At 40.9% G+C, this 12910-nt stretch overlaps 1 protein-coding gene across 4 annotated transcripts in view; it reads right to left on the reverse strand.

Moving 5' to 3' along the window:
- pik3cb (phosphatidylinositol-4,5-bisphosphate 3-kinase, catalytic subunit beta) overlaps positions 1–12910 on the reverse strand; it is a 51595-nt gene that overhangs the window by 12934 nt on the left and 25751 nt on the right. For 2 of the 4 annotated variants that reach the window (XR_015118148.1, XM_086215961.1), the window contains exons 3-9: positions 12228–12369; positions 10875–11070; positions 8746–8974; positions 6634–6863; positions 4378–4557; positions 2181–2348; positions 1–90 (exon numbers count right to left, since the gene is read on the reverse strand). Coding sequence is in view for 3 of the 4 variants with exons in the window: in XM_086215961.1 (XP_086072087.1) it covers positions 1–90; positions 2181–2348; positions 4378–4557; positions 6634–6863; positions 8746–8974; positions 10875–11070; positions 12228–12361 (1227 nt within the window). In the remaining variant the exon portion in view is untranslated. The remainder of the gene's footprint in view (positions 91–2180; positions 2349–4377; positions 4558–6633; positions 6864–8745; positions 8975–10874; positions 11071–12227; positions 12370–12910) is intronic. The other 2 variants (XM_086215962.1, XM_086215963.1) reach the window with 2 other exon arrangements.

Raw genomic sequence — 12910 nt, forward strand, 5'->3', positions numbered from 1 at the left:
CTTGGCAGTCTCCTCTGCATTCACCTTGATGCCTTTTATCAGTACAATCTTGAATGTGCTGGACACGTCCCACACACACGTATGTGCTTGCTGCAGAGAAAAAGTGAGGAGAGAACTAGTGACGAGCCAGCAGGATGAGCTTAACATGCAAAGAAAATATACACACAAACACACTGCTTTTCGCCCACAACCACAAGGTCACTACTCACACAAATCCACACAAAAACAATGTTTGGGACTGAGGCAGGTCAGTCTGATGTCAATCCAAGTAGGTTTGCAAGGGTCAGCAGTCAGCAGGACGGGCAGCATCACATGACACCGAGAGCCTCTCTACATGACTAACTAGCATACTTCCTGCTGCTTTATGCCTTGCTCTTAGTGCATGAATGTGTGTTGGTGAATAGAAACGCTTGTGTGTGTGTGCCTGTCAGATAAGATGCTACTCTGTGTCTGCCTCTTCTATCATGACAGCTTATCCCTAGCATCTCTTGCTTTGCTTTGACGAATAACATTTCCTCAAACACAAAAACAAGGCATCCACCAGCAGGTTCATTTCCTGAAAATAAATCTCACTTCCTGATGTAAACACATTAACAGAAAAACTGCTAAATTCTTGTTATTGGTCAATCACATCATATTTCAACTTAAAAAAAAAAAAAAGGAACAGGAAATGTTTTACTCAAACTAGACAGCAGGGTGTGCGTGGAGGTGACGATGACGTGTGATATGGATAGAGAAGGTTATTGTCTCGGTTATTTCTGTGTGGATGAAAACAAGGCTGAAAAACTGATTTATGATGTGTTCTCGCAGAGAGAGGATGCAGTCAAAGATGGCCTCAATACTGGCGCAGCACAGGATCACCGACGAGTTCAGAGCTAAAATGATCAATCAATTGATAAGGCAAGGGTCGTAAGCTCGGAAGTATCGGAATCCGGTGCAGATACTGACGTCATTCACCTGTCAGCTGACTTTATTTACAGATCAGAGATCAGAATGATGGTACAGATCCAGGTCCCATTCCATAGCTTGTGCTGGACCATGAAACCACCGCAGCATAACACGAGACACGTCACTGATCCATACGGTTCCAATGAATTGCCAAAGAATACAGTTAAATTTCATGTATGCCTGTATCATTTGCTCAATTAAAAAGAAGTGCTGTGTTGTTTACGATAGCCTAATGATGCAACCTTTGAACTTACTGGCAACAACTATACTGGTAAGTCCAGTACAGAATTGGTATCTCTTCTGGTAGATGTATATCAGAATCAGATAAAAACCGGGAAAAAAAAGTAATGTATTGAATCCGGTGAGAAGTGCAGAAGTACAAATTGGTGCATCTCTAACTGGGTAAGACGCAGTAAACAATTACTTGTTTAGGAACATTTTTAAATCAAGCACTTATATTTAACTCACAAGAGAAAATTGAGGCTTGAGAAACTAATAAAAAAAACAGTTTTACGTATTGATAAGTATATCATACGATATGGGTCATATCACATCTGATGATTTACAGTAAGTGTGACACTGCCTTGAGTCAAACCATCCAATGCTTAAGAATATACTTGAAATAGGGAAGTGTGGGGGGGGGGGGGGGGGGGGGACTGGTTGTTCTTTTGACAGTTAACTCACACATTAGACGCTTTAAAAGGTGGAGTGAGTTATGAAATACTGGCTCCAGCGCTACTATGAAAAACTCAATATAGTTTCTTTTCATATGCTGTTGATCAGGCAAATAAAACCCCAGGAAACTTGCTAATGAAAGGTCTATTAAATTCAAACCAACACTTTAAAAAGTGCAGGCATTACAAGGTGGGGTGATGTCACGGTTCACCTGGCAGCTCGAGATGTTTACTGGCAACGCGGCGAGTGCTGGCAGGGCAACGCAGGCTTGCGACTCCCTCGGAACACTGCCTCATAAAAGACAGGTGGCAGCTGTCAAGGACATGTTTACTTGGTAAACATGAACACCTGCCTCCAACAGTACAGGTGAATCAAACACACAGGAGTTTTTGCTATTTGTGAACCGAGAACACAACTCAATAAACACTGGAGGATATTAAGAGAGGGGTATCTTGTGTGTATAAGAATACTTTCAATTTACTGTCAAATGATCCAGTACACCAGGGGTTGAAGATGATACACTGACACAATAGCGTCACACAAACACACATTCTTACCGTGGGGACTCTTCTCTTTGGAGGTAGAGGTAAAGGTGGGTTGGAGGACTTGCGGCTGACCACATCCCCAATAGCAGAGAGTTCCTTGTCAAACATGGCCTTGATGATGCTGCTGTGGACCAGGGTGAGGTGTGGAGACTCCTTGGCCTGCATGCAAGTGCGAATATACTGCACACAAGACAGAACAGGAATGTTTACAGCTGCGTTTGTCCCATTTGTTGTTTTCTTAAAGAAACATGCCAAGATTTTTGGGAACACACCAATTTTCTGCCCTCCCCAGAACCAGACAAGAAGATAGATTAGGGAGCTGACACCCATAAGAGACAAGCTGACTGCTGGTTGGCTGAGCACAATGATTGATAGTGGGTGATAAGTGTATTTTCTATTCTGGCTCTAGAGAGGATGACAAATCAATGTAATTTGCCAAAAGCTGTACCTTTTAATTTTTTTGTTCATATGTACATTTTCACAGAATAAATATAAATCTAGACACTAAATGCAGCTTTTTCTACAAAGAATCAGCTAAAGAAATATGTAGATGGAAACAGTGAGCCATAACAAGGGCGATTTATGCAGACAGCCCGTTTCATCAAATCAAAACGAAGCTGCATGTGGAAAAGAGCTGAAGCAGTTGCAGTTACCTGGGTGTTATATGTGATTAAACATCATACATTATCAGGAAAAGATCTGCAGAGTGTGAAAAATCATACCTTAGTTCACCTTAAGAACATTCCCGTTCAAACACGCAGATGGATAACCTTTTTAACAAATCTGTATTTTGCTTTTTAGTGCTTTTGTAGTTTACTCTTGTGTAAACTATTGCTTAAGTATGCACTGATCTGAACCATTTACAAGTTCACGTTGAACACCTAACACTGTTAAACCCACTGAGGGCGCAAACAAGGGAACTTTTAAGTCCACAATAATTATCTCTCAGGTTTCATTATAAACTCATTCATGTGCGGAAAATCTCCCTAGTACACATCAGTCCTCCTCTTCAATGAGAATCTCAGGAAGTGTTGCTGTTAAAAGCCTTAAATTTGTATGCTACTTCCGGCCCGCCTCCATATCTCATTTACCCTCCGCGCTAATGTACTCTTTACCTGCTCTGACCCTTCTACAGCCTTATCTAGTAGTTTTAGTATCCATCGATCGCCCAGCGACTGAAAACTAGCCTGCTTAGACTAATACCTTTGCACTTACAATTATAAATCATGTGTTTTGTTCTCTCAGATAAAACTGTAATAACATTTAGTGAAACAATAAAAGAGAATGCTTGTGTCCAGAGAGAGAGTTGAATAATGTTAGACAAGGCATTTCTAAACTCTCTTCTTAGGTAAACATAGAATAAAGCCTGCTTCCTCAATTTAGTTTTTCAGCAAACGCAACCAAATGAATGAGAAGATAAAAACCTGACCATTGTGCATGAGAGGGAAGAAACCAAGGAGGGTTCGTGAGGATACCACCCCAGTCAGAGTACCAATTTTCATAAGGAAAACTCAAAAAAGATTCCATAAACACTGAACTTTACTATACATGCTTATTTTCACAATGTACCAAGATGTTTCTTAGCTAATCATTGTAACATTTGATATGAGAACACTCAGCTGACACAAAGTATCTTGCTGTTTGACAGCAGAATTACAACACTAAACACATGAAAAATGTCTGTCCTGATACATTAGTTTCTGACTATGGAAAAGTGGGGGAAAAAAAAAAAATCCCCCAAACATTTCCTTTCCACTCTCTCTGTCTAACTTAATTATATAATTTCAGGCTATTATATTTGCTGCCCTATAGATTTAATATTGTATGTAATTTGATGTAGTATTTTTCTCTTCCTTTCATTGAGCTTCCTCTGAAACTGTTTGAAGCCTGAAAATTCCATATTTTATCTACACTTCCCCACATCAGACCTCAATGTCTATTCTTGGAGTTAAAGACAAGGTTTGATAAATTGGGTTATTTATGTCAGTGTATATTATTACCTTGTGAGTGTGTATGTTTAAAATCCAATGATAAAAAAACAACAAAAAAGCCTTTAAAAAATATTATCGCAAGATTACTGTAGTGGCTATAAATCGTAGATAGACAAAAATGACCATTTACGAGGTAAAGCCCCTGGAACACGCGACAGTTCACTTAGCCGTACTAACCAATGAATATCCTTCAGTATACAAAGTGGGCAGCTACTGACCTTATACTGGCTGAGAGGGTGGTCTCCACAGAGGAACTCCAGGCAATGGCTGACTCTCAGGACGTATTGTCCCCTCCAAACCTCCTCTTCAGGCCCATGGGTGGTCAGCCACTTCCTCAAGGCCACCTCCATCAGTTCGGCGGGGGTGGAGGACGATGGCACCTTGAGACTGGCTGAATCCTTGAAGAGAAGGAAAGAAGAGAGCTTTGGTGTTGATCATTGATTGTCGCGCTAAACAAATTGTTGATATGTCAAAAAAGAAAACTGCATTTTCCTAAAATAGGCTGTGTAATACCGCCATAAGATGTATGGCTGTAAGTGTAGAAGAAGAGCTGTCTATCAGGGAAAGGTGGAGAGGAATAACCTGCAGCTGGACAATTCAGTTGTAATGTAGGTGAAATGTGGGAATATAGGTTCATTCAAATTAGGGCTTTCCATTTCCTGTTTTTTCACATTTACTCTTTGCAAAAAAAAGGAAAAAAAAAAAGAAAAAAAAAGGGAAAAAAAAGGTTAAAACCACTTTTTTTTTGCAATTCTTCCAAAAGCAAATGGGTTGATGCTAACCTGACTACTGCAAAGCACAAACTGTAATTTTTCTGATATTGAATTAAAAAAAAAAAAAAAAGCAGCAGCAGTCGTGCTGCCCCACTGGGTGCCTTGTTTCTAGGTCATAAAAGAAAAGTGTCCATTTATTTGTGTGTGTGTGTGTGCAGATTGGAAGGAACAAACCATTCTGTAGCTGTTGACATGTGGGCACAGGACACAAGAACAGTAGTGTAATAAGAAATAAACATGCATAGACCATGAGTTCACGAGTGTTGGTGGCAGCACGAACTCGTGCTCCTACTGATTGAAGCATGTGAGTCCTCTACACATTGCCACAGCGAGTCCAATATGTTATGAGTGCCACAGCGAGGCTCATCACTTCATCCTAATTATAGCTCAGTGCTGACCTGATACCTGAAATGGAATTATAATTTCCTGGAGGTATAATAGAAATGTCATCCATTAATAATTAACAATAAAAGATGAACAAGGCTACATTATGGCAGATCTTTAAAAGCACATATTTAGTTGAATGTTCCATGGAAGTTGAAATTAGATCAAATGTAAATGCTAATGCAATGAGGGACTAAGTGAACAAGGAGTGCTCACCACTTCACCGCTGAACCTTGCTCGTATTCTCAGTAGAACAATAAAACACACTAGCACACTTCCTGTCTATAATATGGCTTATTGTGTCTGACCTCCCAAATAAGACTTCCTGCCAGTGTCCACCTGAGCGCAGAGGCACAGATGGCCTGTCTTTGTCCATGTGCATGTGTGTGTGCATGTGTGTGTTTAATGCTGATCAAAGCTGATATCCACAACTCTGGAGGGACATGACCATCTGCTTTATAATTAAATCACATAATTTCTATACACAGAAAGGCACAGAGAGATAAAGACTGATGAAACAAGATGGACAACAAGTTCAGTGGAGAGGGAAAGAGGTTCGTTTTAACCAGCGTTGGCTCCCCTGAGCTGCTGTACTTGTGTGTGTGTGTGTGTCTCTGTGTGGATGAAATCATTTTGCTGATAGTTTTGACCCACTTAGTGGTGTCACATGACTTGCTAGTTGGTCTCAATCACGTGACTGTTGCAGAAAAGCCAACAGTGAGCAGAAAAAAAAAAGAGGAGAGGCTGAGCTACATTTTCCTGCAATGGTGGGAGTCGCATGGCTTTTACCACTTGTAAACAAGTGATGGTTTTGTCTGCTGAGCAATAATGGTCAGTTATTTTTGACCACATTATATACACAGACATGCTACAAAGGAAGCAAGTTATGGGGTTTGACGGTGTGCACACAGCTCACTCCTTCGTTGACTTTAGTAACTATGAAATGATCGTCTCTACTTCAGTGATGCACTTGACCCTTGGACCACCAAGCACCAAATCTGGTGGCCAGAGTAGATTTATGGTGGCCGAAATGTGAGTTAAGGGAAAGCACCAGCATACAATCCGGAGAGAGTAATTATTTTATAGTGCTGAAGTGATGTTCCCTGAATGCAGATGAAAAGGAGGCTGGAGGCAACCGGGACACAACCAGGGCACCTACCCTCACCCACCTTCCCACCTGCAGACGTGTCTGCAAGAGCCAACAGAGGGAGTCAAACCAGCCACTCCCTGTGTTGGTGAGCAGCATAACAGGCTTCTACACTTCCTGGGCCACTTTATCTAGTAATGTGTGTAAGGGAAATGCGCAGGTATAATCACCTGAGATTGGTCGAAGTGGATAGTGACTTTCAAGTCGGCTGGCCGCTCATTGAGCCCATCAGTGACGGGCGTCCCAGTAGCAGGCTCCAGCTGCGGGGAGAAGCAAGCCTGCAGCCACTCTGTCCATGTCATCTTCTGGAGACGTTGCATCCTTTCTTCACTTTTACGAAACATCTTACTGCGAAAGTCCTTCACCTCCTGGTCGTTTATGCCGTCAAATTCATGGAGACCTGGATGTGGTTTTGGAACAAAAAAAAATAAATAGTTGGAGCATTCATGGGAAGTAGGATGCAATGCAATTTAAATAAACAACCAGATTAGATTATGTATAATATGGTATGGGACGAGACATTTGCAAGTTATGATAACTTAATCAAATAAAAAGCTAATTTGCAAAGAAACAGGTACTGGCAGAGTTTTAGTAACGTGATCTTGTGAAGCTAATTGAGCTCTCGGCTCAGAAAAAATGCTACATAAATACAGTAACGGGCTTTCAACCATAAGATCACCTGTGACAGTGCTGTCTGTAAACACATTCCAGGAGCCTGCTTATATTCACATGGGTGCTTAAATCCAGAGGTCTGAAGCACTGCTGGCTTGATAATACCTGATCTCTCATCCCTGCTGAGCTTTTGTCTTGTTATTTTTCTTAAGGGCTGTTGCACAAAACTCCTCTGGTAATGAAAACAACCAAGTTGACTTTCAAAGCCATTCAACATTCATATGACCCTCAACTTTGAGAGAATGACTGGGGAACCACATTCACTGTGTAAAAAACAGTTCTGTATAAGTGTTAAAAAGACAACACATGGCTGGCCATGTGAGTATGTATTAGTAGTTTATAACACTGCACAAGGAGAGGTAGGGACGTGTTTTCATTTGGGTTGAGCCAAACATGCCTGTGGGGTTGTTTCTGAAACTCCACTTCTCTCTGACAAAAGCCTTTCAAAGATTGTGTCAGATTGAAGTGGAGCCAGGAGGGGAGAATATCAATATCGTCTGAGTTTCCTCCAATTAGACTCAGAGCGTCCTCACTCCCTCATTCCCTTCATTCCTGTGAAGAGGCGTGCTCAAAGTACTAAATGTCTATACTCAAGTGAAAATAGTTTCTTTGTCTGAGTTTTCAAGAACAACCTCTAAAATATATTCAAAAACCAGAAGTTCAATCTGCTGCATGGCTTGAAAATGGCACATGAGATGAGCAAAGGTGGAATGAGTTTGAGGCAAATGTAGCAAAGCAGAAAGTTCAGTGTCTCTCAAATGTAATGAGATTAAATCAGGTTGTCTACAGATTGACACTTTACATACTCTGACAAAATACCTTTTCAAGATCATTTCTGACTCACTGTCACACAGATAGGTAGGTTTTATTTTAGGAATAAATACACTAAAGTTACTTAGGTTAACCTTCATTTTGCCAAAATGGAAAAATGAAATAAGATGCGAGCATGAAGAAATACAGATGTCTTTAATATTTGATCGTGTATTTTTGTCATTATACTATATTTTACGATACCTTATATGAACTAAATGTTTGTATTATGCATGCTGATTCATATGCTTCCCACTTGCATATTTGCTGGAATCTGAGTTAATGCATCAACTGTGATAATCCTACTTCAGATATTTTGTGAGTTCAGAAAATCTTTGGCAGCAACTATATAATGTATTATAAGTATCATTCATTAAATGTATTCCTCTGAACCACTGACTGAGGTAGTGTTACACTTTCAACTAATGGTGAATTCCAGCGCTGGACACTGGGTCTTTTTGACAGCTGTAGTGGTTTCCCTCTGCACCTCTAAAAAGGTCTAATCTTCACCAGATAATGGAGAGTGAGAGGTGATGGAGACTTATCAGGGGCATGTCCAGCCAGGCCTCACGCCATCAAACAGTTGTAGATGGGCTCAGCTGTGATGGTACACTAGAAAAGCTACTTAGCGTACTGGAGGAGGTGCATATGGCGTCTTGAGTGCATGGAATGATTTACTGTCCCATTTACCATTTCTTTATTATGAGAGGGCGAGTAAATGAACCAATCGGGGGGAGTAATGTGTGTCTCAGCTTTTAAATTAGTGTAAACAAAATATTGAGGAAGTGAGGCTTCCTTACCCTTTCCAATGAGCACACCGATTTTTGAATCCAGCAGGCGCTCTGCTCGGCCACAGTTGCGCGTCACCAGTTTGAGGACTGGTAGGAAAGGGCGTACATCGCACAGACGGCGAGTTTCATCTTCCAGTTCTTCATGTACAGCGGCCTGGTTGACACACTCAAACATGTGGCTCTCCATCTCACCCAGGGCGGGAAACAGTGGGAATGTCTGAGCCTGCTTCCATAAGAGCTGGGAGGGAGAAGAAGAACTTTGAGTGAGTGAGTGTACATGCAAGAACATGCGCACTTGTCTGAGGTTTCACTTAATTGCGTTAGTACATCAAAGCCAGAGGGTTATTTTGATTTTTGTCTCCATTAGACTAAATTAAATAATTCTAACTCAGATTATAATACAGCAGTAGAATAAACAGCATCCTTGTTCCTAACATCAGGGCCATGATTATATGAAGTTATCTAATCTCAACAAGGCTGGAACACTCTTCTAACATGACAATATGGCTTTACATAAAGTACATTCTTTAAACAATGCCTAACAATTAATAATAATAATAATAATAATAATAACAACAATAATAATAACAACATTATATGATGCAAAAGTATATGTTTCACAAAGAGGAACAACTGACTCATGGCAACATGACACAGCTTGGGGCTGACTAATGGACAGAGAATAGACGACAACAACATCTCCAGCATCCAGGCTTGGTATGATTCACATCCCGGGGCCCCTGCAGCACCATCACAAGTCTGAGGTCTTAGCGTTACGCTTCAGCTTACTGGAACTGTAATGCCCTCACAACTAATACATTCTTCACAATTTGTTTGGTATGTTGATCCCGTCTTTGCCCCCAAAATAGAAGCAGAATGTGTAAACAATGCAATTATTTGGCTCATCTATGATTTCAGAGATCAACACCATTTTCTTTAGGTTAAAAAGCCAACAGTCTGAAAATTTTGATTTTCTAATGATAAGTGTGAGGGCTGCTACTTGCTTGGAAATCCTTTCAGGCTTTAAATGGAATAAATGAAACCATTACATTCACATCTCTGCACTTTCTGGCAGTTTAATCACTGAAAAGCTTTGCAAAGTTCAAAAGAATATCTTTTCCACTTTGGTTAAACTAATATGCTCCTGGCATCCTCACTTGTGTCCTTTCTTCAACTTTCTAAAAGCCCAGTGGAGTCTCACTGCTCTCCGTTGTCCCTTGTGATGTTTAATTTGAGCTTTCTGTTGCCTCTGCAAACACCCCCCTTGGGGAGCTCGCACGTGTATGTGCCAAAAAAACACATGCTTATACACTCCCATACTCAAACCAACTTAAAAAGGCCTGAAGGTGGGCATAAGTCTCATTCATCATCTATATTATGAAATGTGCACCAATTACTACTGGAAATATTTGACAGGGCCTGTAACTGGAATGAGAACAAATGGTCCACCTTAAGACTAGATCAAGTTGCGCTCTCTCTCTCTCTCTCTCTCTCGATGTTCTCATGGTAACCCCCATATATTTCCTTGTTAAAATGACCCGTCTGAATCTTCAAGTAGTAGAAGTTGTACCTCCAAGGAATCCTCTAGTTAGGAAGTCATATTTTTCTGAGTTGGTGTCAATCGATGCCCTAATAGCATCGTTGATGACTAAGCAGCGGCGGTAACCTTCCTATTGCAAACAGGCATACATTACTACTGTCAGAGAGACACTTGGTCAACAATAACAGCTACTGGATGAAGTCAGCTTCTTAACAGGCCAGTGGAGTCTCTGACCCCTGACTGAGCTGAAGTATCATTTAGTGTCTGATGTCATGAGTTATTTTCATTCAGAAATCCATAACCACCTGAAAACAGCCAACCACAACATCCAGGCAAATAGATAATGTTGAAATGCTATTTGTGTATCATTGAGTATCTTTGTGTGTGTGTGTGTTTGCTATAGACGGCAGGAAAAGAACGGTAGGTATGCAAATAGACCCCCTATAACTTCAGGACAATAAACAAGCAATCCAATTCATTCAATTTCGTATTCTGAAAGTTGATTTATTTAGATTCTGCTGAAGACCTTAACACTGTATGGCTCGCAGCAGAACGGATGCCTGGAAGTCTCATTTTAGCTCAAACGCCTGCCACTTACCAGTTTGATGTGTTGAATGGTGGCCTCGCGTGGAACATCCATCTGGATGTAGATACCGGTGGGTAACAAAAAGTCCACAGTGACTTGGTCCGGAGCGTGGCCAGCCAGCGGTGAATGGGCCGCCCATATGTCCAGGAGGTCTGTCATGGCAGGAGGCATGGCAAGGGGCACTGCACACCACCTCAACCATAAGGACCTGGAGGCAAGGGAGACAGAAACCCTATATGTCAGCTTAAAGAGAGTTTTCCTGTTATATCTCAATAGGTCAGGAGGAGAAGTACAACCCAGCATTTACAAACTTAAGTCATCAGAACTTCAGAGCTAACAGAGTAAATGGTAGCATGACTTGTGCATCATCTTCATGAACTACGACATACCTCGAGGCTAACACGCGAAACACAAACATGTTAATCAAATGTTCTCATCACCTCAGTGTGGTATTCTGCAAATTCCTTGGAGCCATCCCTCAGATTTAACTACAAATATGATCAGGCTAATTCAAATCTGCCATAAATCAGACCTAAATATGATCAGACCTAAAAAAAAAAAAAAAAAAATTAACACAAATCAAGTTACTTCCAACTAATCCAGAGACTGTTAATAAAAGACACGATTCATTCTAAAGGTTAAGATGTCTCAAGAGTCTGTGCTCATTCAAATAACACGCACACCATACTGTAAATGAGCCATGTCACAATATTCCTAGTGTGTCTCTCTCCTTTCACGCAGGCTTTAGTTTATCATTAGGATCCTTATCAGCTGACACCTAAGGGATCAGCTTGTCTTCCTAAACAACACTGCAGTACAACAGAAAAAAAAATACAAATACTAATAAAATTCAAATGAATAATAAAAGGCTAAGAAAAACTGTAAAGGAGAATAACCAAGACACTTGTCTTAAATTGAGACACTACAATGGGACATCCTGACCTCTGCTGCAGCTAATGGTCATTTTGATTTGAACTGTCTTCTTCAGAATGTCAGAAAATGTCAAGAAATGTCTAAAAATAAATAACTAAAGCCAAGTGGACCTGCTCAAGAACACTTATTCTTTTTTTCCCCTCTTAAAACCAACTCAAAATGCCCAATCAATTGTTTGGTGATAATATCTGACAACCAATCTACCAATTTGCTTTGCTGCTCAAGTAAGGAGCATTATATTACAATCATCATCGGTCATAAAATTTGACCCCAAAAACAATGAACAGTTGATATTGTCAAAACAGATTAAATATAGTCTAGATAAAATACATCCTACTTGGGAGACTAGTCAATAACATAGCAGAGCTGGGACTGACAGTTTTCATCAGTGTTGAAGTTTGCCATGATTTTTTTCATCAGAGGATTCAGTACCTCTGAGTCCCAGTAGGGGCAGCACTGAGCTGAGTCCGATGGGAATCCAGTGGCTTTAACTTGGGTGACGGCCAGTGCTCAGAGGAATGCCCACTAAGCAAACAGAACAAAAGGTCAGCCTGATGTCCCCTCATTTGACAACCTGGCGCAGAACACACACACACACACACACACACACACACACACACACACACACACACACTGTGCACTCAATAGTGGGAAGGACAAAAAGCAAAATGTACACAGATAGACTCAAATTATACACCTGGATAAATTAGAAGTCCTGCTGGTTTTACCAGCCCACAGCCTGGTTTCCTTTTGAGTTTGTCTCTGGACCACAGCTGCACCGTCACATCACTTCCACCTGCCCTTTTCCTCATTACTGAAGCCTCATGTTGCACAGTGCATAGACTCTGACTAGGCTTCAGGTCCATCTCCATTTTGGCTTGATCTTGCCATTAAAAATGACAGAACTGATTGACTCTAATGGTCTTTCCCCTCCAAGTTAAGTGCTCGAGCTAGCAGCAGATGAGCCGCTGTTAAACCATGTGACTGAGGACGCTGCATCTGTGGTGCATTTGGAGACACAATATCAGCCACTTAACATTATTAACCATGCAAACAGAAACAGTCTTGAGTGAGCTTCTGTGAGCAGTTCGAACTGTCTGAACTTCTTGTAAAAG

Source organism: Aulostomus chinensis, chromosome 10, assembly GCF_037954235.1.
Source record: "Aulostomus chinensis isolate RoL2024-O1b breed Wild chromosome 10, RoL_Achi_v1.0, whole genome shotgun sequence".
Classification (NCBI taxonomy): domain Eukaryota; kingdom Metazoa; phylum Chordata; class Actinopteri; order Syngnathiformes; family Aulostomidae; genus Aulostomus; species Aulostomus chinensis.